Source organism: Trypanosoma grayi (genome assembly GCF_000691245.1).
Source record: "Trypanosoma grayi strain ANR4 Tgr_339_V1, whole genome shotgun sequence".
Lineage (NCBI taxonomy): Eukaryota > Euglenozoa > Kinetoplastea > Trypanosomatida > Trypanosomatidae > Trypanosoma > Trypanosoma grayi.
This window is the reverse complement of record NW_008825958.1, coordinates 1-17,271: the sequence shown is the minus strand read 5'-3', so window position 1 is coordinate 17,271 and position 17,271 is coordinate 1. Positions and strand designations below refer to the sequence as shown.

Here is a 17,271-nt window from a genome sequence, read left to right as displayed (position 1 = left end):
CACACACACACACACAAACAGAGCGAGAGACACATGTACGTGCAGCAGCAACAGCGCGAGACCCCACACCATCGTCTCACTCCCCATTCAGGCGAACGTTCTTCTCCGTTGCTTCCTTTTCTTTTAGAACTTCTTGTTGGAGCGCTGCTGCCGTGCCGCCTCGAACATCGACTTATGGGCACGCCCCTTGTTGAGGAAGTTCTCCGCGTTGCGCGTCCACCGACGGCTCACCTGGAACTGGTAGAAGTCGGAGAAGCAACTCTTCTGCCGCTTGCGCCGGTGCATCGGTCGCTCAGACGTGTCCTCAACGTCGTCGTCTCCGCCGAATGTGGAAGCCAACTGCGTCGTGTCAACGTCCGCCACATCGGCGTTCTGCGCCATCTGCCGCACCACTTCCTTCACGTTGCGCGGCACGACGTAGCGGAAGCCGTCCTTGTCGCCGCCGCGCCGGTTGATCTCCTTCAGCTCCCGCAGCCGCTTCGCCGCCGCCCGCCGCATCGCGGACTCCCGCTTACCGAGGTCTTTGAAGTACGAGTGGGCGTTGTGCAGCAGCGTGTCCGCGCTGACCACCTCGCTGCGCTTCTGCTCCGCATAGTCCTCGAGAAAGGGAAGGCAGGGGTACTGCAGCAGCTCGTCCACACCAGCGCCAGCCGCCGCCGCCGCCGCCGATGGCGCCAGTGGGTCGTGCGCACCTTCCTCACCACGAATGGCTCGCTCAATCAGCAGCCGGTCCAATTCCTTCGGCGATAACTCTTGCTGCTGCTGCTGCTGCTCTTGTGGGGCAGAATCACTCACAGTTGTCGTTCCGAGAACCACACGGCTCTTCTTCGCCTTCTTTCCCCCCTTCACCGACACTGTGGATGCCTTCTTTGCACTGGCGTTGACCTTCTTCTCCCCTTTCTTCTTGGTGGTTGCGGTGACACTTTTCCCCTTCTTTTCCTTCTTCGCCACATTCTTCTTTTTCTTCTTACCGACGCTAGAGCTGCTGTTAAAGCCCCTCTCCGCCGCCGCCGCTGCCTCCTTCTTCTTGGCGATGAACTTTATCTTCTTGATGTAATTCTTGTTCGCCGTCAGCGGCGGCAGCAGCGCGGCGGGGCGTAGCTTCTTCCCCGTCATGCTGCCCGACACAGTTGGAGGGAAGGCTGCAACGCATGAGTCACAGCGGTAGAAGCGAAACAAAGAGAAAAGTGCATTAAGGATCAACAACAAAAGGGAAAAGCAACAGAGTTGAAGGCAATGTCGCGCACACATTCACGCTGACACATGCAGAATCACCAGGCACAATGTAGACGTGTTGCACATTGGGTTTTATTCCACTTCGTCCGTTTGCTCTTCTGTATGCTGCCGCATTTGCGCTCCTCCCAGCAGAAAAGAATATATATATATATATGCGTGTGTGTGTGTGGGCGAATGATTAAGGGGGAAAATGTGAGGGAGTGGGCATGTGGTGGTGGACGAGCAGAAGGAGGAGGAGGAGGAGGAGGAGGGGCGCGCGGCAGACTGCAGCGCATGGGGCCAATGGCGATTCTCCCATACACAAAGCACCATCAAACAGTTGTCTTTTCTGTTTGCATCATCATAATCATCATCTCTTCACAATTCTTTCCTCCTCTTTTCGATCACTTTTTTGTTTCCTCTGTCTTTGTTTTCTCCTTTGTTCCCATTTCGTTTCACGCCACCTCCCCCTAAAAACACACGCCTGCATGGCGCAGCCCCAACCCAACCGCACGAACGACACAATAGCTTCAGGAATGAACACACAGGGACCGGAATCAACAGCAGCGGGAGCCACCGCCGTGGTGAAGGGGGGAGGGGAAAGCAACACACAAACACACACACACACACACACGGAGAGAAAGAGAGAAACACCGTGCCAGCTTCAGTGGTCGCCGCTAGTGTCCTCCTGCGCCCTTCGCACTCCTCTCCCTCGCCCCTCTCCTGCTGGTGCCAGCTGCGTTTCTTGGATTCTGAAGTGGGACAAATACAACCGAACACCACACAAAAAAGAGATGATGAAGAAGAAGAAGTCGACCAAAAGAAAAAAAACACAAACAAAAACAAAAAAAAAACGCAAGAAAAAGCAGAGAAAGAAGATCACGGTATCGTCACGATAACTCAAACGTCTCTCCGCCGTGTGCAATGCTGAACTGCAGCTTCTTGTACATGAGCTCCTCCGTGGGGTACGGTGGCAGCTTCAGATAGCGAAAACACGTGTTAACGGACGGCAGCGGCCAATCGGCAGCCCGCATCGATACCATCCCGTCGCACTCCGGCAGGGAGTCGTGCTGCCTCCACTCCTTCTCGCTTGTGCTGCTGTCGTAGCCGCCGCCACCGTAGAGCGTCTCGAGCACGGAGCGCCGCACCACTGTGATGGCACCGAGCGCCTCTACACCCCCGGCTGGCAGCCGCGGGCAACCGGTGCAGAAGAGCAGGAACGCCCGCTGCTCCGGCGGCGTGAGGCGCTTGGCGAGGATATTTTGCAGCATCCGCATCTGCGACGAGTCGTTATGGTAGCCGTGGCCGGCAACGAGGATCGACTTTATCTCCGCGAGCGTCCAGAGGGGCTTCGTATCGTCCCTTCTACAGCCGCACAGCAGCGCCATCGTCTCCCGCGCGTCGAGCGGGGCGAAGGCTTCGCACGGAACAATGTCACGGAAGCCGCGCACAATGAAACGCAGCGCAAACTCCACCGATTCGTACAGAAGAGCACCGGTAGCACGAAGAAAGTAGCGGTAAATGTTGTCTGCCGACACGCTTGTCTTCGCCCCGCCAGCCGTCATCTCAAACGCGTCGTTGCCGGGCAGTGTGAAGGGGATGTTGAGCCCAACCAGCATCGGTGCGGCGAGGGCACGCATCGAGCGCAGACTTGCCGCAAGCGTGTTGTCCATCAACTCAACGTCGTCGAGGGTGAGTGCCATGAGATCGATGGGCCGCTCAGTCGCGGCGTCTGCGGCGACACCGCGGTGCAGCACCACTCGTGGCGGCGGCACACCGGCTCTGAGAAATATGGCGAGCGCGGGGCTCAGGTCAAGTGGGAACACCATCTCGTCCGTGAAGGCGCGGCCCAAGGCGGCACCGATGAGGTAGTAATACTGGGCACGCTCCTGTTCAAGCACCACACAGTTTGCAAAGCTTTCGAAGGGATCAATCAACAGCTCCCCACCGTCCCGCAGCTTCTGCGGCGTCTTCACCTTACTCAGAGCCGGAAAGTGCTTCACCATGGTAACACGCGGGTACAAACCCTCTGGTTCTGGAGTCAACTCTGCCTCGCCGTCGCTCCTGCTGCTGGCTGCATTATCACGCCAAAGTTCGAGCCGTGCCTTCCTCACCTGCTTGGCAATGAGTGTGTAGAAGTGCGCTGTCGGACCCTGACCAACCCCAACGTCCCCCTTAAACTCAATAGATATTGGGAATCTGGCGTCTGCACTCTTGCGCAAAACCGTGTACGCATCGTGGAGGAGTGTGTTGCGGTCCACCCGGAACTTATGCGTTGCCCAGCGTGCCCACTCGGCAGGCAGGACTCTGATAGCGGAGCACGACCGACTCGAATGGGAAACTTTGATATGATCATGAAGCGCACGTCGGGCACCGTACGCGAAGAAGCGGGCAATGTGCTCCCGCACATTTAGTGGCAGGAGGAAATGCGCCTGAGTAAGGATGAAGTTGACCCAGCGCGGCACAGAAAGGCGTGGCGGCAGCACGGCTACACGGAGCGCTGATGCTGCCAGAGATCTGACGACGAGTGTCGTGAAGTGGGCGCTCACAAACGCAGTGCTATCTAAATCGAGGACACGCTTCTTGATCAGCGGGTGAAGTACTTTGTGAAGGAGAATAAGCAACAGGGCCTCGGAATTTTCGGCTAGGCGCGTGGGTTTTCGTAGCACGTTTGGAGAACGCAATGTGTCGAACTCTTGGCGTGACTGTTCGCCACAGGAACAGTACTTATCTTCGTCCCGCTCGAAGTGATGAAACAAACAGCTTTCAGTACTGCCTATCTTTGAGGGGAGATCTATCGGCGGAAGTTGTTGTTGACCCCCGGATTGAACTTCTACTAGCATATCAAATGCATGCGTGCCGATATTTTTGACAGAGGCATCAGCAGAACTCTCAACAACGAGCAGACAGTCTTCCAGCTGCTCCACAACATCCAGCATCCCCATGTGAAGTGCGCGTTGCATGATGTTCCCGATTAGGGTCTCTTGGTACGCGCAGCAGCCCCCGGGCTTGGTATACAAAACGTAACGTTCTTCCATGGCGCTACGCAGCAGCTGTTCCATCTCTTTTGTTTCCTTCGGCCCCAGTTTTACACTATCCTCTGGCCGTTTGCTTTCTGATGACGGTGGTGGTACTTCTGCTTCTGCTCTTCCTGCTGCGGCGGAACCAGCGTTGGGGCCATGCGAGAATAAGGAGCTCAGTATGCGGCGCACCTCCTGGCGGAGCATGGCGGGGTCTAAGTGTTCATTCCTCCTCGCCATGACAGTCTGGATGCGCTGCACAAAGTAATCACTGTTCTGCAGCGCTGATTTTGGGGCTGGCGCAACATCCGTGTTCTTCGTGGAAGATGAACCTGTGCGAAGGAAGCGCTCAATATCGCCGATACTGGCAAACAAATGGGCTCGAGCAGCCAACCTGGGCCGCTTAAACGGAACACGGACACCGCTCGCGGATGTGGCGTCCTCAGTGTTCAGCAGAGGGCTCCCAACTGAACCGCGCCTCTCGTGATTGAATTCATGGTTTGTGTAACACTCCATACAAATGTGGAAGTCGCACGGGCTGCAGCGGAAGCCGGAGTGGACCTCTTGTTCGCACAATTCGCAGAGACCTGAGTGATTTATCTCAACAACTGCCTGCATCTTGTGCCCTTGCGGACAGTAGTCACGCAAGTTCTCACTTGGTCGTGACAACGAGCTTCGCCTATTTGTAGTCGAGGTGGAGTTCATTTTGTTATCATCACCTGTGGCTCCCTTCTCAGGATTGCCATGATTCTTCTTACAGCAGAGCGACACAATCGGTGATATCTGCGCGCACGCCGCCACGGCCTTGACGGGCGGGCGACACGTCACGCGGTGAGTCCACAGTAACGACTCTACGAGGGGAAAGTTTGACTCAAGGGGGAGAGTAGAGACTGAATTTTCGACCAATGCCAATACCCCGAACGGCCGCGCCACTGCGGCCTTAAGGAAGCACTCAAGACGCTCCTTTACACAGCGCTGGTGAAGGCAGTGGGCTGTGCGCATGTCACCCAAGATCGTTGTGTCGGTGGCAAATCTAGACATGAAACTTCCATGCAATCCCCCACTCGCTGACACATTGGGGGAAGCATCGTTTTCCTTATTGTTGCCGCAGTTGGCTCCCAGCAAGTAACTTAACACAGCATCCGCGATACCAAGCTTCGATGTCTCAAACGCCGTTATGGTTCCAACAGAAAGCTCCATAACCTCCAAGAGACGCGCCACGACACTGTGGTGCACGCCGGGCTTCGCCGCACACGTTTTCAGATCAACCACGGCTTGAAGAACCACTGTCACATCCACCGTCTCAAGGGCGAAGGATCCCTGCAACGAGTGTAACTTTTCTAACTCCTCATTGATTACACTGTGGAGTACGGCGGCTGCTCCCGCCAGATACTCCGTGCGTGTTTGGGGTGCCTCCACCACACCACCCTGCGACGCGGCGACTCCTGGCGCTCCCCTGCAGCTGCTGCCACCGCCGCCGCCGCCGCCGCGCGCGAGGATCTCGAGCTGGTTAAGCAGCCCGCACCGCTGCGCCGTCGTGGCAAAGTTCCACTTCGGTGCGTGTGGGTGGCGCAGCAGCCACACCAGCATGGTGAGAGCCACCGACTTAGTCGCCTTATCGGCAGAGACAAGTGCTTCGCGTGCCATTTCGCATAATGGACGGATTATTCTACTAAGTAGAGTCAATAAACGCTGATCTTCACCGGAGCGAATGGCGGCCTGAAGCAACGAGGCGCATGCACACACGCCCAACTGCATCGCCATCTGACCAGAAACCCAAACAACAAAGTTGCACAAAGCCTCCAGATACATCTCAGCAATACTCATGTACACTGGTGACGCCGGTGCGTCTTTATTCATGATATATAGATGATTCAAACCACTTGATCCTCTTGTTGTCAATGGCATCGATGATGATGATGATGATGCTGCCGTTGTGGTTTTCGTCTTTTGCTTGCCCTCCACGGCTAGTTTCTTGGACGATACCATCCCTTTTGCGGCCTTCCCTGGACACACCTTCGACTCATCCACAAAATGAAACACGAAGGGCACGAACTTACGTGAAACATTGCGATCACCACTACCGAAACCACTTGACATCTTCATCAAGTGCAGGTCCACTGTCATATCCTTTACGCGGATTTTGAGCGTTGCTTCTCTGCTCAGTCGAGCATAAGTCGTTTCCAATACGGCACAACCATCCTCATTGATGTCATTGCTGTGCCGCATCTCGTCTTCCCATGCCCACTGATGAACCGGCAGGAGGANCTTCGGTTTGGGTCCAAACGCCTCGCTCGGCACGCGTGGGCAGGCGAGAACGAAGAGTCGAATGGCCGCAATAGAGGCAATGTGATTCTTATCTCGCCGATGCGTATTGCGGGAGGACACCACACCACGCGGAAAAGGGTCATCAAGCAGAGTTGTGATCTCCGCATCAGATTCCCCGAACATAAGTTTGTAGAATGTCTGTGCCTCCTCTGTGAGAAGAGACTCATTGGCAACGGCAGAATCCGCTGCCATGGCGACAGCCAACATCGTCTCACAGAACAGAAGCCTCTCCGATCGAACTGTGTGGTCAAGGGCCACATTGTTGTCATTGAAAAGCAACAACTGGAATAATGTTCGACAAAGTTCATGTGTGACAACCTTCCGAGCAGTGGAAGGTCGGTGGCACAGCAAGGCCCGCTGCATGATCATACCAAGGCACTGCATCACCATCTCTAGAAACGACCACGCCTCAGGGAAGCTCTCAAGGCTCGCTGCGTACTGCTGAAGTGATGCATGGAGAAACGGGACAAGAACATCCTCAACGGCTACCACTATTGGTTTATCACTGGAGGGTAGTGCGTCCTTGTGGCTCTTTCGCTTTTTTCCCCCCGTGAAAAGGAAGGAGATGCGAAAAAACGAAGTCTTCTCCAACTCCGACGGCAGGATCAGTTTGGAACAGACAACGACTAGAACATCGAAAGCTTGACGTGCCAGTAACGTGTTTTCAGATGCTGCGATGCGTATGACATCTGAAACACCAAAGTGCAGGAGATAGGCACTGTGCTCATCCTTGCTGATGAAGCGAATGAGCCGAAGCGACTCCTCGAGCAACATCACATTGTCTGTATTGCTGTACTTCATCTTTCCAGCCAGAGTCCTGGAGAGAACCTGGCACACGGACTTCATCAGGCGCTTGTAAAACGGCGCCACCCCTTCGTAAGAACTTGGCACGTACTCCATGGTGAGGGATATAGCGCGGAAAAGCCTCGCCATCGCATCCCCGCGAAACGCAAATTGTTCCTTTTCTGTCATGTGAACCAACATTGGTATGGCTGCATCGGCGTCGAAGCCACGCAGGTATCGTTCTGCACCCATCACTAGCGATACGCAGATGCTCTCCAGCGGCGCCAAGACCTTATCTGGGTCATTTCTCTCTCGGTGTACCGCTTTTAACTGCCGCTTGGATTCTTCCCGGGGCGAATGGCCTTGAAGCATAACAGTCCGAAAAAAGCGTTTTGCTCTCCCGCTCTCCTTCGATATTTATGTATGAGTGAATGTATGGGCTCTGATTGAATGAATATTGTATGCACTAGAGTGTGTATGTGGCGGTCTCTGAGAACAGTGGCAGTAAAGCCCTACCACCCAAATGCACCGCAACCTCTAACAAAACAACAAGCACTTCTTGGACACAACACTCTCAGTAGTACTCCACAGTACCGTGAATGATTATCGACAATACTGTTTACACTCGCTTTGTTGAACTATGATTCCTGCTTCTTCTAACCAGCTTTGCTTTTTCTTGGGACGTATTCGGTTCCTCACGCAAGAAGGGGTTAGGGAACACAGAGAATAAGAGAGCGCGTGAGAGAGAGAGAGAGAGCGAGGGAGAGAGAAGTAACAGAAAAAAGAACATCCCACACAGGGCGTGGGCGACAGAGTGTCAAGGAGAGAGTGAGGGTGAATGTGAGGCATTGTACGGAACGCACCATGCACAATCGGCACCTACGCAAAAAAAAAAGGTAAACAAGAACAAAATACACCTTTGCGCTGCACGTTGTAAGACGCCTTCACCCGAAGCATCAAACGAACACACATCCCTCCCCACCACCAATTACTGCAAATTCACGGTGATCTCCCCGACGCCCTCAAAGGCCGCCTTGATCACATCGCCAGGCTTCACAGCGGAGACACCCGACGGGGTGCCTGTGAAGACGAGATCGCCCGGCGCCAGCTCGACGGCGTGCGACAGGATAGAAATAAGCTCATCAATTGGGGTAACAACGGACGACAAGTCGCCCTTCTGTCGACGCTCCCCGTTCACACACAACTCGATGCCGCCGCGCCGAAGCACAGAGGGCATTGCTGTGCCACTGCTCTCTGGCGCCATCTCTTTGCACACCTCATCGCTCGCGTAGAAGAGTGCGGAGGCCTTCTGCCGCAACAGCTCTACCGGCATGATAGCGGAGAGCGGCGCGCTCTCGTCGGCTCCCTTTGCGAGGTCCCACGGCTTCCCGTTCTGCTTCGCCACCAGCTGCATGTCACGCCGTGTCATGTCGAGACCGACCGCGTAGCCGTAAATAATGCGCTGCGCTTCACAAGGCGACAGCGCCCGGTACGACGCCGCGCCGACGCGGGGGTCGCCGATGGCGACAACGAGCTCCACTTCGTGCTGGTAGTTCGCCGTCTGTGGCGCGATCCGCGCGGTTACGCTCATCGCCGGCGTGTGGTTCGTCTCGTCGCTCACGACGGCATCGGGGGGCTTGCTGAAGAAGAATGGGTTGGCCTTCGACACCGCGCCGCCCATCTCCTTCGCGTGGTCGGCGTAGTTTTGCCCAACACAGTACACGCGGCGGACGGGGAAGAGCAGGTTGCCCCCCACCACAGGGACGACCCTGCGCACCGCGGGGAAGACGAGCTGAGGCTTCATGAGCGTTCTCGTAAATGCCGGTTATATTTGTTATGCGGGTGCGTGTGTATGTGCTCTGATTCGCGTTCTGACGGGGGGGGAGCGGGAGGGAAGCAACAAGGAAGAAATTCTCTTTTATTATTATTCTGCTGCAGCGAAAGGTGCGGTTTCTCGAAACCCCCATCCTCCGCAGGAAGAGCCAATGCATCTCTCCGTTGCACCGCCGTCACAGACACGCGGCGCAAAAAAAAAAGCAGTAAAGTTTTCTGGCTGCGCAATATAAGGGAAAAAAAGAACGTCACTCAACGTGTGTGTATATATATATATATATATACATATACATTTTCACTTCTCTCGTCAGCTTTGCCAATAAGAAGAGAAAGCACTTCACTTATTCATATATATATATATATATATTCCCTTTCCCTTTCTTGCGCGACGCACTACAGAGTATCAAGACCCATCACATGCTCCATGAGCCAGGACCGCTGGCGCTGCAGCTGCTCACGCTCCTCCTTGGATATATCAACATCGCGAATGTGGGGCGACGCACGCTCTGACTGCGCCGCACCCGAGCTGCTGTTCCTCTTGCTGTTGTCCAGCGGAGGGTCCACGTCCGTTAGCTGCGGTGGCTCATACGACGACGACGACGGAATAGAACGATGCAGCGAAGCTGTAGATGCCGTGGTTGACGGCTTGCTATCCTCCTGACTGAGGTAGGCCTCTATTTCCAAGAACTTCGCCTCATCCAAGGCTGACGGCGTGGACAGCGAGGCGCCCACGTTTTCAGATCGATAGTGGAACAGCCGGTGTGAGAGGCCGGGTGGATCCAAAGGATTTGTGCTCGTTTTCGACGCCAAGCTCCTGCCCTTCTCGGCATTGTGAGACGTGTGGATAATCAGCTGTGAAGAGGGGCTGCTTTCATCATCATCAGCGAACAGGCAGCAGCCGAGCCGCTGCCAAAAATAAAGCACAAGAAAAGCAACTACAATTAGTAAAATGACAGCGGCTACCACAGTCATGGCAACACCCACGCAGGATATCCGACCACACGACTTTGTCTCTGGGGATCCGAGCGCTGGTCTCAGGAGTCGGCAGTCCCCACCAACGGCGACAATGTGACGCGGATCACCTGTCATTTCGTGGTACGCCTCCGAAGAACGCGCAAAAACATTCTTCTGACCATTTCTGAACTCACTGTGCTTCACTCTATCCAATCGATACAGGGAGTGGATACGCTCTCGGCATTCCGTATAAAGTTGCACTGGAATCGTCTGTGACTCGATTTTCCGCATACAAAGGAGTATGGGGTGAGATGCACAGGGTTTTGTTACATTTGCATTATCCACAGTCCCTGCGTGGTGTGGCGTAGAGCAGTGGAGCGAGCATTCCGGGACCTCACCAGACGGTGGGACGGAAGACGAATCGCCCTCCACACGGGAGAGCCCCGGGAGGACGCCATCATGCAAGTCGTCTTTGAGTGCCAGGAGAAACGCCGTTGTGGACTCCCCTGACGATGGGAATGCGGTGGCGTTCAGGTAAACGACAATGAGGAGCCCGTGGTCCCTTGGAAGGAGTGACACCGAGCCTGATAAGGAGGACGAAGGGGAATGTGTGGGGGGCCCGTGGACGACGATACCACGTGCACCAGCTGCAGCGAGCACGACAAGTAGTGCCCACAGGAGCAGCACGCCTTCCCACACCACTGCACCTACACGTGGATATGCCATTTCTCTCGTGCGACCACAATTCGCGGTTGCTCTTTTTTTTTTTTCTTCTTCGCCCCCACTTCCCCTTAGTGGAATGCAATGGAGATCCAACTGTGTGAAGAAGGGCGCCACTACCTACCACAGCTTTAAACCTCTGCAAATCAGTTTTTTTTTTTTGGTAAAGGTGAAGGGAGATTTGCCCAAAACCAACGAACAAACATAAATGCCCAGCGAGAAACACGTTGTGGATATCCCCACTCAAGGCGCAACCACACTTCTCAGTGCTATCTGCACCACAAGCAGAAACAGCGTCCCCGAGGAAAAGAGACCATCATGTCTCATTCCCCCTTCCCAGAGAGAGTATACAAAGAACACCACATACGTCTTCTGCATGCAGGTGGACACACTGCACGTTTTGTTACTAAAAACAACTCACTTCCAAGCAAAACGCATCAAACAACAAGACATTGATTACCTTTCCTAAACATCACACATCTTTTGGCTGAAGGGGCACTACAAGACTGTATACTTTCTCTTCCGAAGCATGCCTTGCCAATTTCGGGCACAGAAACGCTACAACAAATATGATAATCAATGTTAGCGCGATAAGGATAATAAAGGCGAGTACCACTATCTGAACGGGAAAGCAGCCCGTAAACTTCACTGCACAGCGGGGGTCACCGCTAGATTCTGGCTGTGTCTGTCCCACAGTTGCAGACCTCAGCGTAAGGGCATTCTCTGGCGTTCCATCGGCGAGGCTGACAGGTGCGCCTTTGGAGAGCAACGCGACTGCTGACGTCAGAAGAGGGAAGGGCGACGCGCTCGCCAGGGCCTCGGTGAGCCGACGCGACCAGAAGTGCAGGATCTCGTCCACGCCCCCTGCATCGTCTACAGCGGGGGGAAAGGCGACAGTTGCGCTGAGCACCAGCTCGGAGGGTCCGGAGATCCGTACCCCCCGCACCTGGACAAGGTTTGCTGTCACAAGGATTAACTTGGAGATGTCTTCCTTTGCAGCAGTTGCCAATAACGCCGTCACACTTCCATTCGCCAGCGAAGGGACACCTGAAAGATCGCCGCCGCAGTGAAGTGTGACGTCACCCAGAGAAACAAGCTGTTGGAGTGAGGTAAAGCCATCAACAATCTTTGCATCTGGAAGAATCTCAGACGCCGTCACTGTCGTTGTTGACGCGACGTCTGACGCCAATGTGACGTGCGCGCCAATACGCCTCATAACACTTCCTACTGCCAGAGCGGCACCGCACTCCGCACGCACGATGTCCAACTTTGTTCCGCCCATTCCCGCCATAACACCCAACTGAAAGTACACCACCACACCACCACCATCAATGGATGCAAAGGCGTGCTCCGGCAGCATTCGAACACTGCCAGCACCAAGGTCGTACGAACACAAATCCGCGATGTCCTGTTGAAGATCGACAAAGAAGAAACTTTCTGCCTGAACAGCGATACGGCCCAAAACGTCTGCCGAGATTACCTTTGCGCCACTTGCCGTTGTGTTGAGAACAACTACCACATCCAGGGCGTACTCCCGTGCTGGGCCCAGCTCGCTCACTCTCGCGTTAGGGTTATAGAAGAGCTCTGGGGAGCAAACCAACTCTGCACGTTCACAGTGAATTTTTCCACTGAATCCCGAGGAAAGTGGAATAGAGATATCCCCAGCGCTACCGTCGCTAGGGCACGACAACCAGCTGTGACCCAGAAAGATTTCTAATCGTGTCCCCATTTGGCAACGCACACGGAGGCACCGCGGTGATGAATCCTCAAATACGAATCCAATGCGCATCATGTTTGTGGTGGGGACGCAGCGACTTTGGGGACCAAAGTAGAGACCATAGATGCTGTCATCGTCGCTGGCCTGTGAAGGATCTCGACACTGACGGTTGACGTACCCCACCACTACAGGACAAAAGTCCATTAGTGGGGTAAGACCACCAAAAAAGGGATTGTCGGGAGAGTACTGGAAGTATGGAGGCAACCCCAAAACTATACCAACGTCGCAGATCCCCACCTCGGTGCGGTCGTAAGTACATGCCTGTGTTCTTACGGACTCATTGCACCACATCACTCCCATGGCTGTCGCATTTGCCGTGCATGCTTCCTCAACAAAGGCGCAACCGGCGTTGTGGCTCCATCCCATCGGCTCGGCGTATTGCATATTCACTGTGTAAATACTGGTGGACGAAAAAAAAGCAAGAGAAAGCTCGGATATTGCTGAGCGGGACGGTACCCCCGCCATGAGCTCATCCATCCACTGCCTGCGTTCCCAGTGCGTGCCGGCGGTGCCAGTTCCTCCCTCATCCTCCAACTCCACACCGTCCAGTGTGGGACATCCAAGGTGTTTTCTAGCAGCGGAGACAACGGCGGGAGCGGTTACAATTTTCACCTTCTTGCCCCTGCGTTTGCTCACGTTGACCATGGTATTCAGAATGGTTGGAGTGTACCCCAACGCATGGAACATCTCGTGCATAACAACGCGGACGTAGTATTCGTATTCCCAGCCCGAAACTTGCCACTCAATGAAAGACGGTACAAAGTTGATTTGCCCCACCACTGGACGCCCGAATTGGTCGAGTGTGCAGGCGCCTGCCCATGCAACCGTTCCCGCTACACCAGATGTCGTTGAGCTGCCCATGCCACCCGCGTGAGCGTAGAGAATCATATCGGCATCTGCCACACCAACGGATATGTGGTCATCTGAGACAGTCACATCCGGCCCACAGACGCCTGGACTCACCAATAGGGGCCCTTGAACGGGATTGACGTTAAAAAGCCGCTGGGTACGATACAAAGCAAGCGGTAAAGCAATATTTTCGATAAACCATAACTTCTCCACTGTCATGATGTCCTGCGCCGTGCAGGTATGCGTAGACCCCATGAAATCCGGTCTCACCTGACCCACAGCTGTGCATATCTTCTTTGGATCTGTGAGATGACTCGTGTCGACGACGATGCGAATCGGCTCCCATTTTGCGGTGGTCTCCTTTACCTTGCCCTTTGTGCGCTCACCCTTCTTGTTTGCTGATCTCTGTCCGTCTCGCTCGAGATTTAGGCGTATTAACTGTGATTTGCCCCCAAGCACTGGTGATGTCCATTTTGTACGCTCTTGATGTCGTTCATTTAGATGTCTTGGGACCATTCCCCCTTCATCTGTGCTGTAAGACTGAGACAAGGTCCCCCAATTGGTGTGAATGTGCTCTTGGAGCCTCGCGTCGGCATGAATGCAACGATGACTTATCGTCACCACCGCCGTCGTCACTTGGGCAGCGTAGAGAAAGGGAAGAAGCAGTAGCAACAGCAGCAGCAGCGGCACGGGGTGAAATCTCCACGAAGGGACCTGTTTACGTCGGAAACTCCGAATAGCCATGTGCGAGCGAGGCACTTTGCTTGTGGTCATAGTAATAAAAAGAACACATTGATATCGCATGCGTGTGGGAGAGAGAATAAAACAGAAGAGAGAGAGAGAGAGAGAAATAGAGAACCATTATGTTAGAGATATGACATAAAGCAGGATCCTCATCCTCTCCGAGAGATCTGGGGCAGGTTGGAGAAGACGTAGTTTCATCACACCCACGATAGCGGAACCAAAGAGGGTGAGACCGTTGTGTAACCGGGTTAGCGTTTCCTTTTTGGCCGCTCATCATTCATCCAAAAACAAAAAAAAAAGTGTGAGCAGTGGCCGGGGCCAGACAGAGAACAAGCGAGATCACAACGCTGGTTCGCCCGACCAGAGAAAGGGACCACCAGAAGCACAACATCGATGATGATAAAAGAGGAATGTACTCATACACGAGCAGTCTCCAAGTCCCAGGGAAGAGCATCGACATGAATGTCAGCAACACCAACAAGACAGGGTGAGAAACAAAAAAAAAATCCGACAGGAAGACAGACAGACATACACACACAAATAGATATCCACTAAGCGCGTGCGTGTATGTGCGGAAATCTGCATCAGTTTTTATGCTTGTCGCGAGGAGCTATCTTGTAAGCTTCTGCCTTCGTTGAGTTGCACATGCTCCACTACCGGCAGAAGCTTCTCCCACGATTCTTTCATACGCATAGCGTAATTGAGTTGAAGCTCTGCAAACGTCTTTAGAATGGCCTTCACATCATACTGCTTCTCCCGGTGGAAGCGACGGAGTTCCTCCCTGAAGGTCGACTCACCCGTCTCCAGCTCCTTCTTGGCCAGCTCCTTTTGACCCTGGAGCGCATTGTAGTCATTCTCAAGCTTCGCCACGCGCTCCGCCATTCCTCCCCTCAACATAGCTTTGTCCCTTTGTGCAGCGATATCGGCCGCGTGCTGATTCAGTGATTCCACGCGGTGGGTGGCGTGCTGCAATCTTTTGAGTGTCTCACGCACTGCGGCACACATTCCAGTGTAGTAACTCAGCGTCTCAACCACCTTCCTTGTTTCATCACCGGCATGTTCAATATAGATGGTGGAGAGCTGTTCGCTCTGCTGCCCAACCGCAATAAGGGCGTTACTCAGTTGTGTGGCCGAAATCCCCTTCTCTACCTCTCCAACCTTTTCAAAGGCAATACCAAACTCGTGTAGAGCCTGACTGGTGTTTCTGCGGCGTTCCACGAGCATCTGCACGCGCTCCCGCAGCATCTTGATGCTATCCTCCAGCTGCTGGATGTACAGCTGTGTTTCCTGCCACACAAGCGAGTTCGTCTCCTCGCTTCCCAGTGCCTCCGAGTAACCACTGCCAGACGCTGAAGCTGCTGCTGCTCCTCCACTGGGGTTCCACTGCCGTGTCAGAGCGTAGTTGACGCCCTCGCCAAGTGTCGTGGCGAAGGAGCGATCCGACGTCTTGATTGGCGCCTTTATCTTGCGCTCCCACTCCGTCTCGTCCATCTGCAAGAAGTTCTCCAAAAGCTGAGAGGTATAAATTTTCGGGTGGGCACCGAGACGAGTGAGGAACCTCTGGAGTGCACGCTGGCGGTATTCGTGTAGCCGTGCGGCCGCCTGCGTCGAGGAGCCAACGATCTTTTCGAGTGTTCCCTGCACATCCTTCTCGGGGATGGGCGGCACGATGCAGTAGGGGTACTCCTCGCACAGCCGGGCACGGAACCACTCGAAGTCGCTGTAGCGCCGCACCACGCTCATGTTGTTGGGGTACGTCGGCAGGCTGGTGGTGGTCCTGATCCCATACGTCCAGTAGGCAAGATCCAGCGCGCCTGCACCCTTGCGCTGCTCGGGCTCCAGCACGTGGAACTCAAAGACACTCTCCCCCATCTTGTTTTTTTCGTTTCCTTTGCCCCTCTCCCTCCTATTCTTGGCTTGCTTTCTGCTCGGCCTTCCCAATTTCGTTGAAACACCGTTTGCTAATGTCCTTTTTTGGTTTCCTAACTGCCCAAAAGGCGCTCTTCTCTGGTGGCAGCTCCGGCGGTCGTGCGTGCGCACGCGTATGTACTTCTTTGGATGTGCGATATGTGACTTGAGTGCAAAAGTACAACAACAAACAGCGGCAACAGCAACAGCAGTAATAGTATTCGTCTAAGCACACGAGACTGCAGGGCGGCGGCTGTGTTTGTAATGCCTCCGACAAACAACACCTTGCGCAGAGCAACGATGCCAGAGAGAGAACTCAAAAAGACAAAAAAAAAGAGAGTGCGTGTGAGAGAGCGAGCGTGAGAGAACTAGATATGGTTCTCACATCAGAGTTCACTGAAAGTGCGCATTTTTCCCGTAGTAGCAAATGCTGCACGCAATATACACGGATGTCCTTTTCCCTTCCCTCCCCCTTCGTTATATTCGACCCCCCCCCCTCTTTGTATTGCACCGGCCTCCCCCCTGCACAGCAGCACATTGGAGCCGCGTGAGAGAGTGAATGTGCGAAAGGAGCTGATACGTTTGCGAGGGAGAAAGAGAAAGTAATGGGGAGAATTCTGTCCACACCTGCTTCTGCAGCTTCCCCTTCCTTTCTCTCTCTCCCTCTGCCTCCTGCAGACTGTTTGTTCGTGTTTACACGTGTGAGTGTATACTTCTCTTCCTCTCTGAAGAGGACATGTGTGGGGGGTGTTGTGGTGGTGGGCGGCGACGTCGCCACCCTCCTTTCCTCCCTCCATCTTCTCTTCTGTTGCTGATGGCTCCGTCCATCGATGTGTCGAGGCCACAGCTCCAGGCGGAAACAGCGCACATATAGCGTCAATAGCAACAACAGCATCAGCAAATGGAATCCAACAATACCGCAGGTCACATGAGAATGTGCCCGCACACACCTACACCCCTCCCCAAGGTCTCCCACTACACCGTTTCCACCACCCGAATGTATTGCGGCTATTTTCATGGCACAACGCATACTAAACCAAACAGACAACTAACACAAGTTCATCGGTTACTGTGCGGGCCACGTACACACACAACTCAAATAGACATATGTAACAACGTATACATATATATATATATATA

At 54.1% G+C, this 17,271-nt stretch overlaps 6 protein-coding genes across 6 annotated transcripts; all 6 read right to left on the bottom strand.

The window, feature by feature from the left end:
* Nucleotides 1-123: 123 nt before the first annotated feature.
* Nucleotides 124-1,116, bottom strand: DQ04_03391050 (hypothetical protein; the record flags this gene model as incomplete). The annotated part of the gene is made up of 1 exon (XM_009312792.1): nt 124-1,116. The coding sequence occupies one exon, from the start codon at nt 1,114-1,116 to the stop codon at nt 124-126; it is 993 nt and encodes a 330-aa protein (XP_009311067.1).
* A 989-nt stretch (nt 1,117-2,105) lies between these two features.
* Nucleotides 2,106-7,718, bottom strand: DQ04_03391040 (putative ubiquitin-protein ligase; the record flags this gene model as incomplete). Its single annotated transcript, XM_009312791.1, has 1 exon — nt 2,106-7,718. The coding sequence occupies one exon, from the start codon at nt 7,716-7,718 to the stop codon at nt 2,106-2,108; it is 5,613 nt and encodes a 1,870-aa protein (XP_009311066.1).
* A 616-nt stretch (nt 7,719-8,334) lies between these two features.
* DQ04_03391030 (fumarylpyruvate hydrolase) lies at nt 8,335-9,150 on the bottom strand (the record flags this gene model as incomplete). The annotated part of the gene is made up of 1 exon (XM_009312790.1): nt 8,335-9,150. The coding sequence occupies one exon, from the start codon at nt 9,148-9,150 to the stop codon at nt 8,335-8,337; it is 816 nt and encodes a 271-aa protein (XP_009311065.1).
* Nucleotides 9,151-9,572: 422 nt separating this feature from the next.
* DQ04_03391020 (hypothetical protein) lies at nt 9,573-10,859 on the bottom strand (the record flags this gene model as incomplete). Its single annotated transcript, XM_009312789.1, has 1 exon — nt 9,573-10,859. One exon carries the CDS (start codon nt 10,857-10,859, stop codon nt 9,573-9,575), a length of 1,287 nt encoding a protein of 428 aa, XP_009311064.1.
* Nucleotides 10,860-11,325: 466 nt separating this feature from the next.
* Nucleotides 11,326-14,223, bottom strand: DQ04_03391010 (surface protease GP63; the record flags this gene model as incomplete). Its single annotated transcript, XM_009312788.1, has 1 exon — nt 11,326-14,223. One exon carries the CDS (start codon nt 14,221-14,223, stop codon nt 11,326-11,328), a length of 2,898 nt encoding a protein of 965 aa, XP_009311063.1.
* A 591-nt stretch (nt 14,224-14,814) lies between these two features.
* DQ04_03391000 (putative phosphoinositide-binding protein) lies at nt 14,815-16,095 on the bottom strand (the record flags this gene model as incomplete). Its single annotated transcript, XM_009312787.1, has 1 exon — nt 14,815-16,095. One exon carries the CDS (start codon nt 16,093-16,095, stop codon nt 14,815-14,817), a length of 1,281 nt encoding a protein of 426 aa, XP_009311062.1.
* Between the last annotated feature and the right edge of the window lie 1,176 nt (nt 16,096-17,271).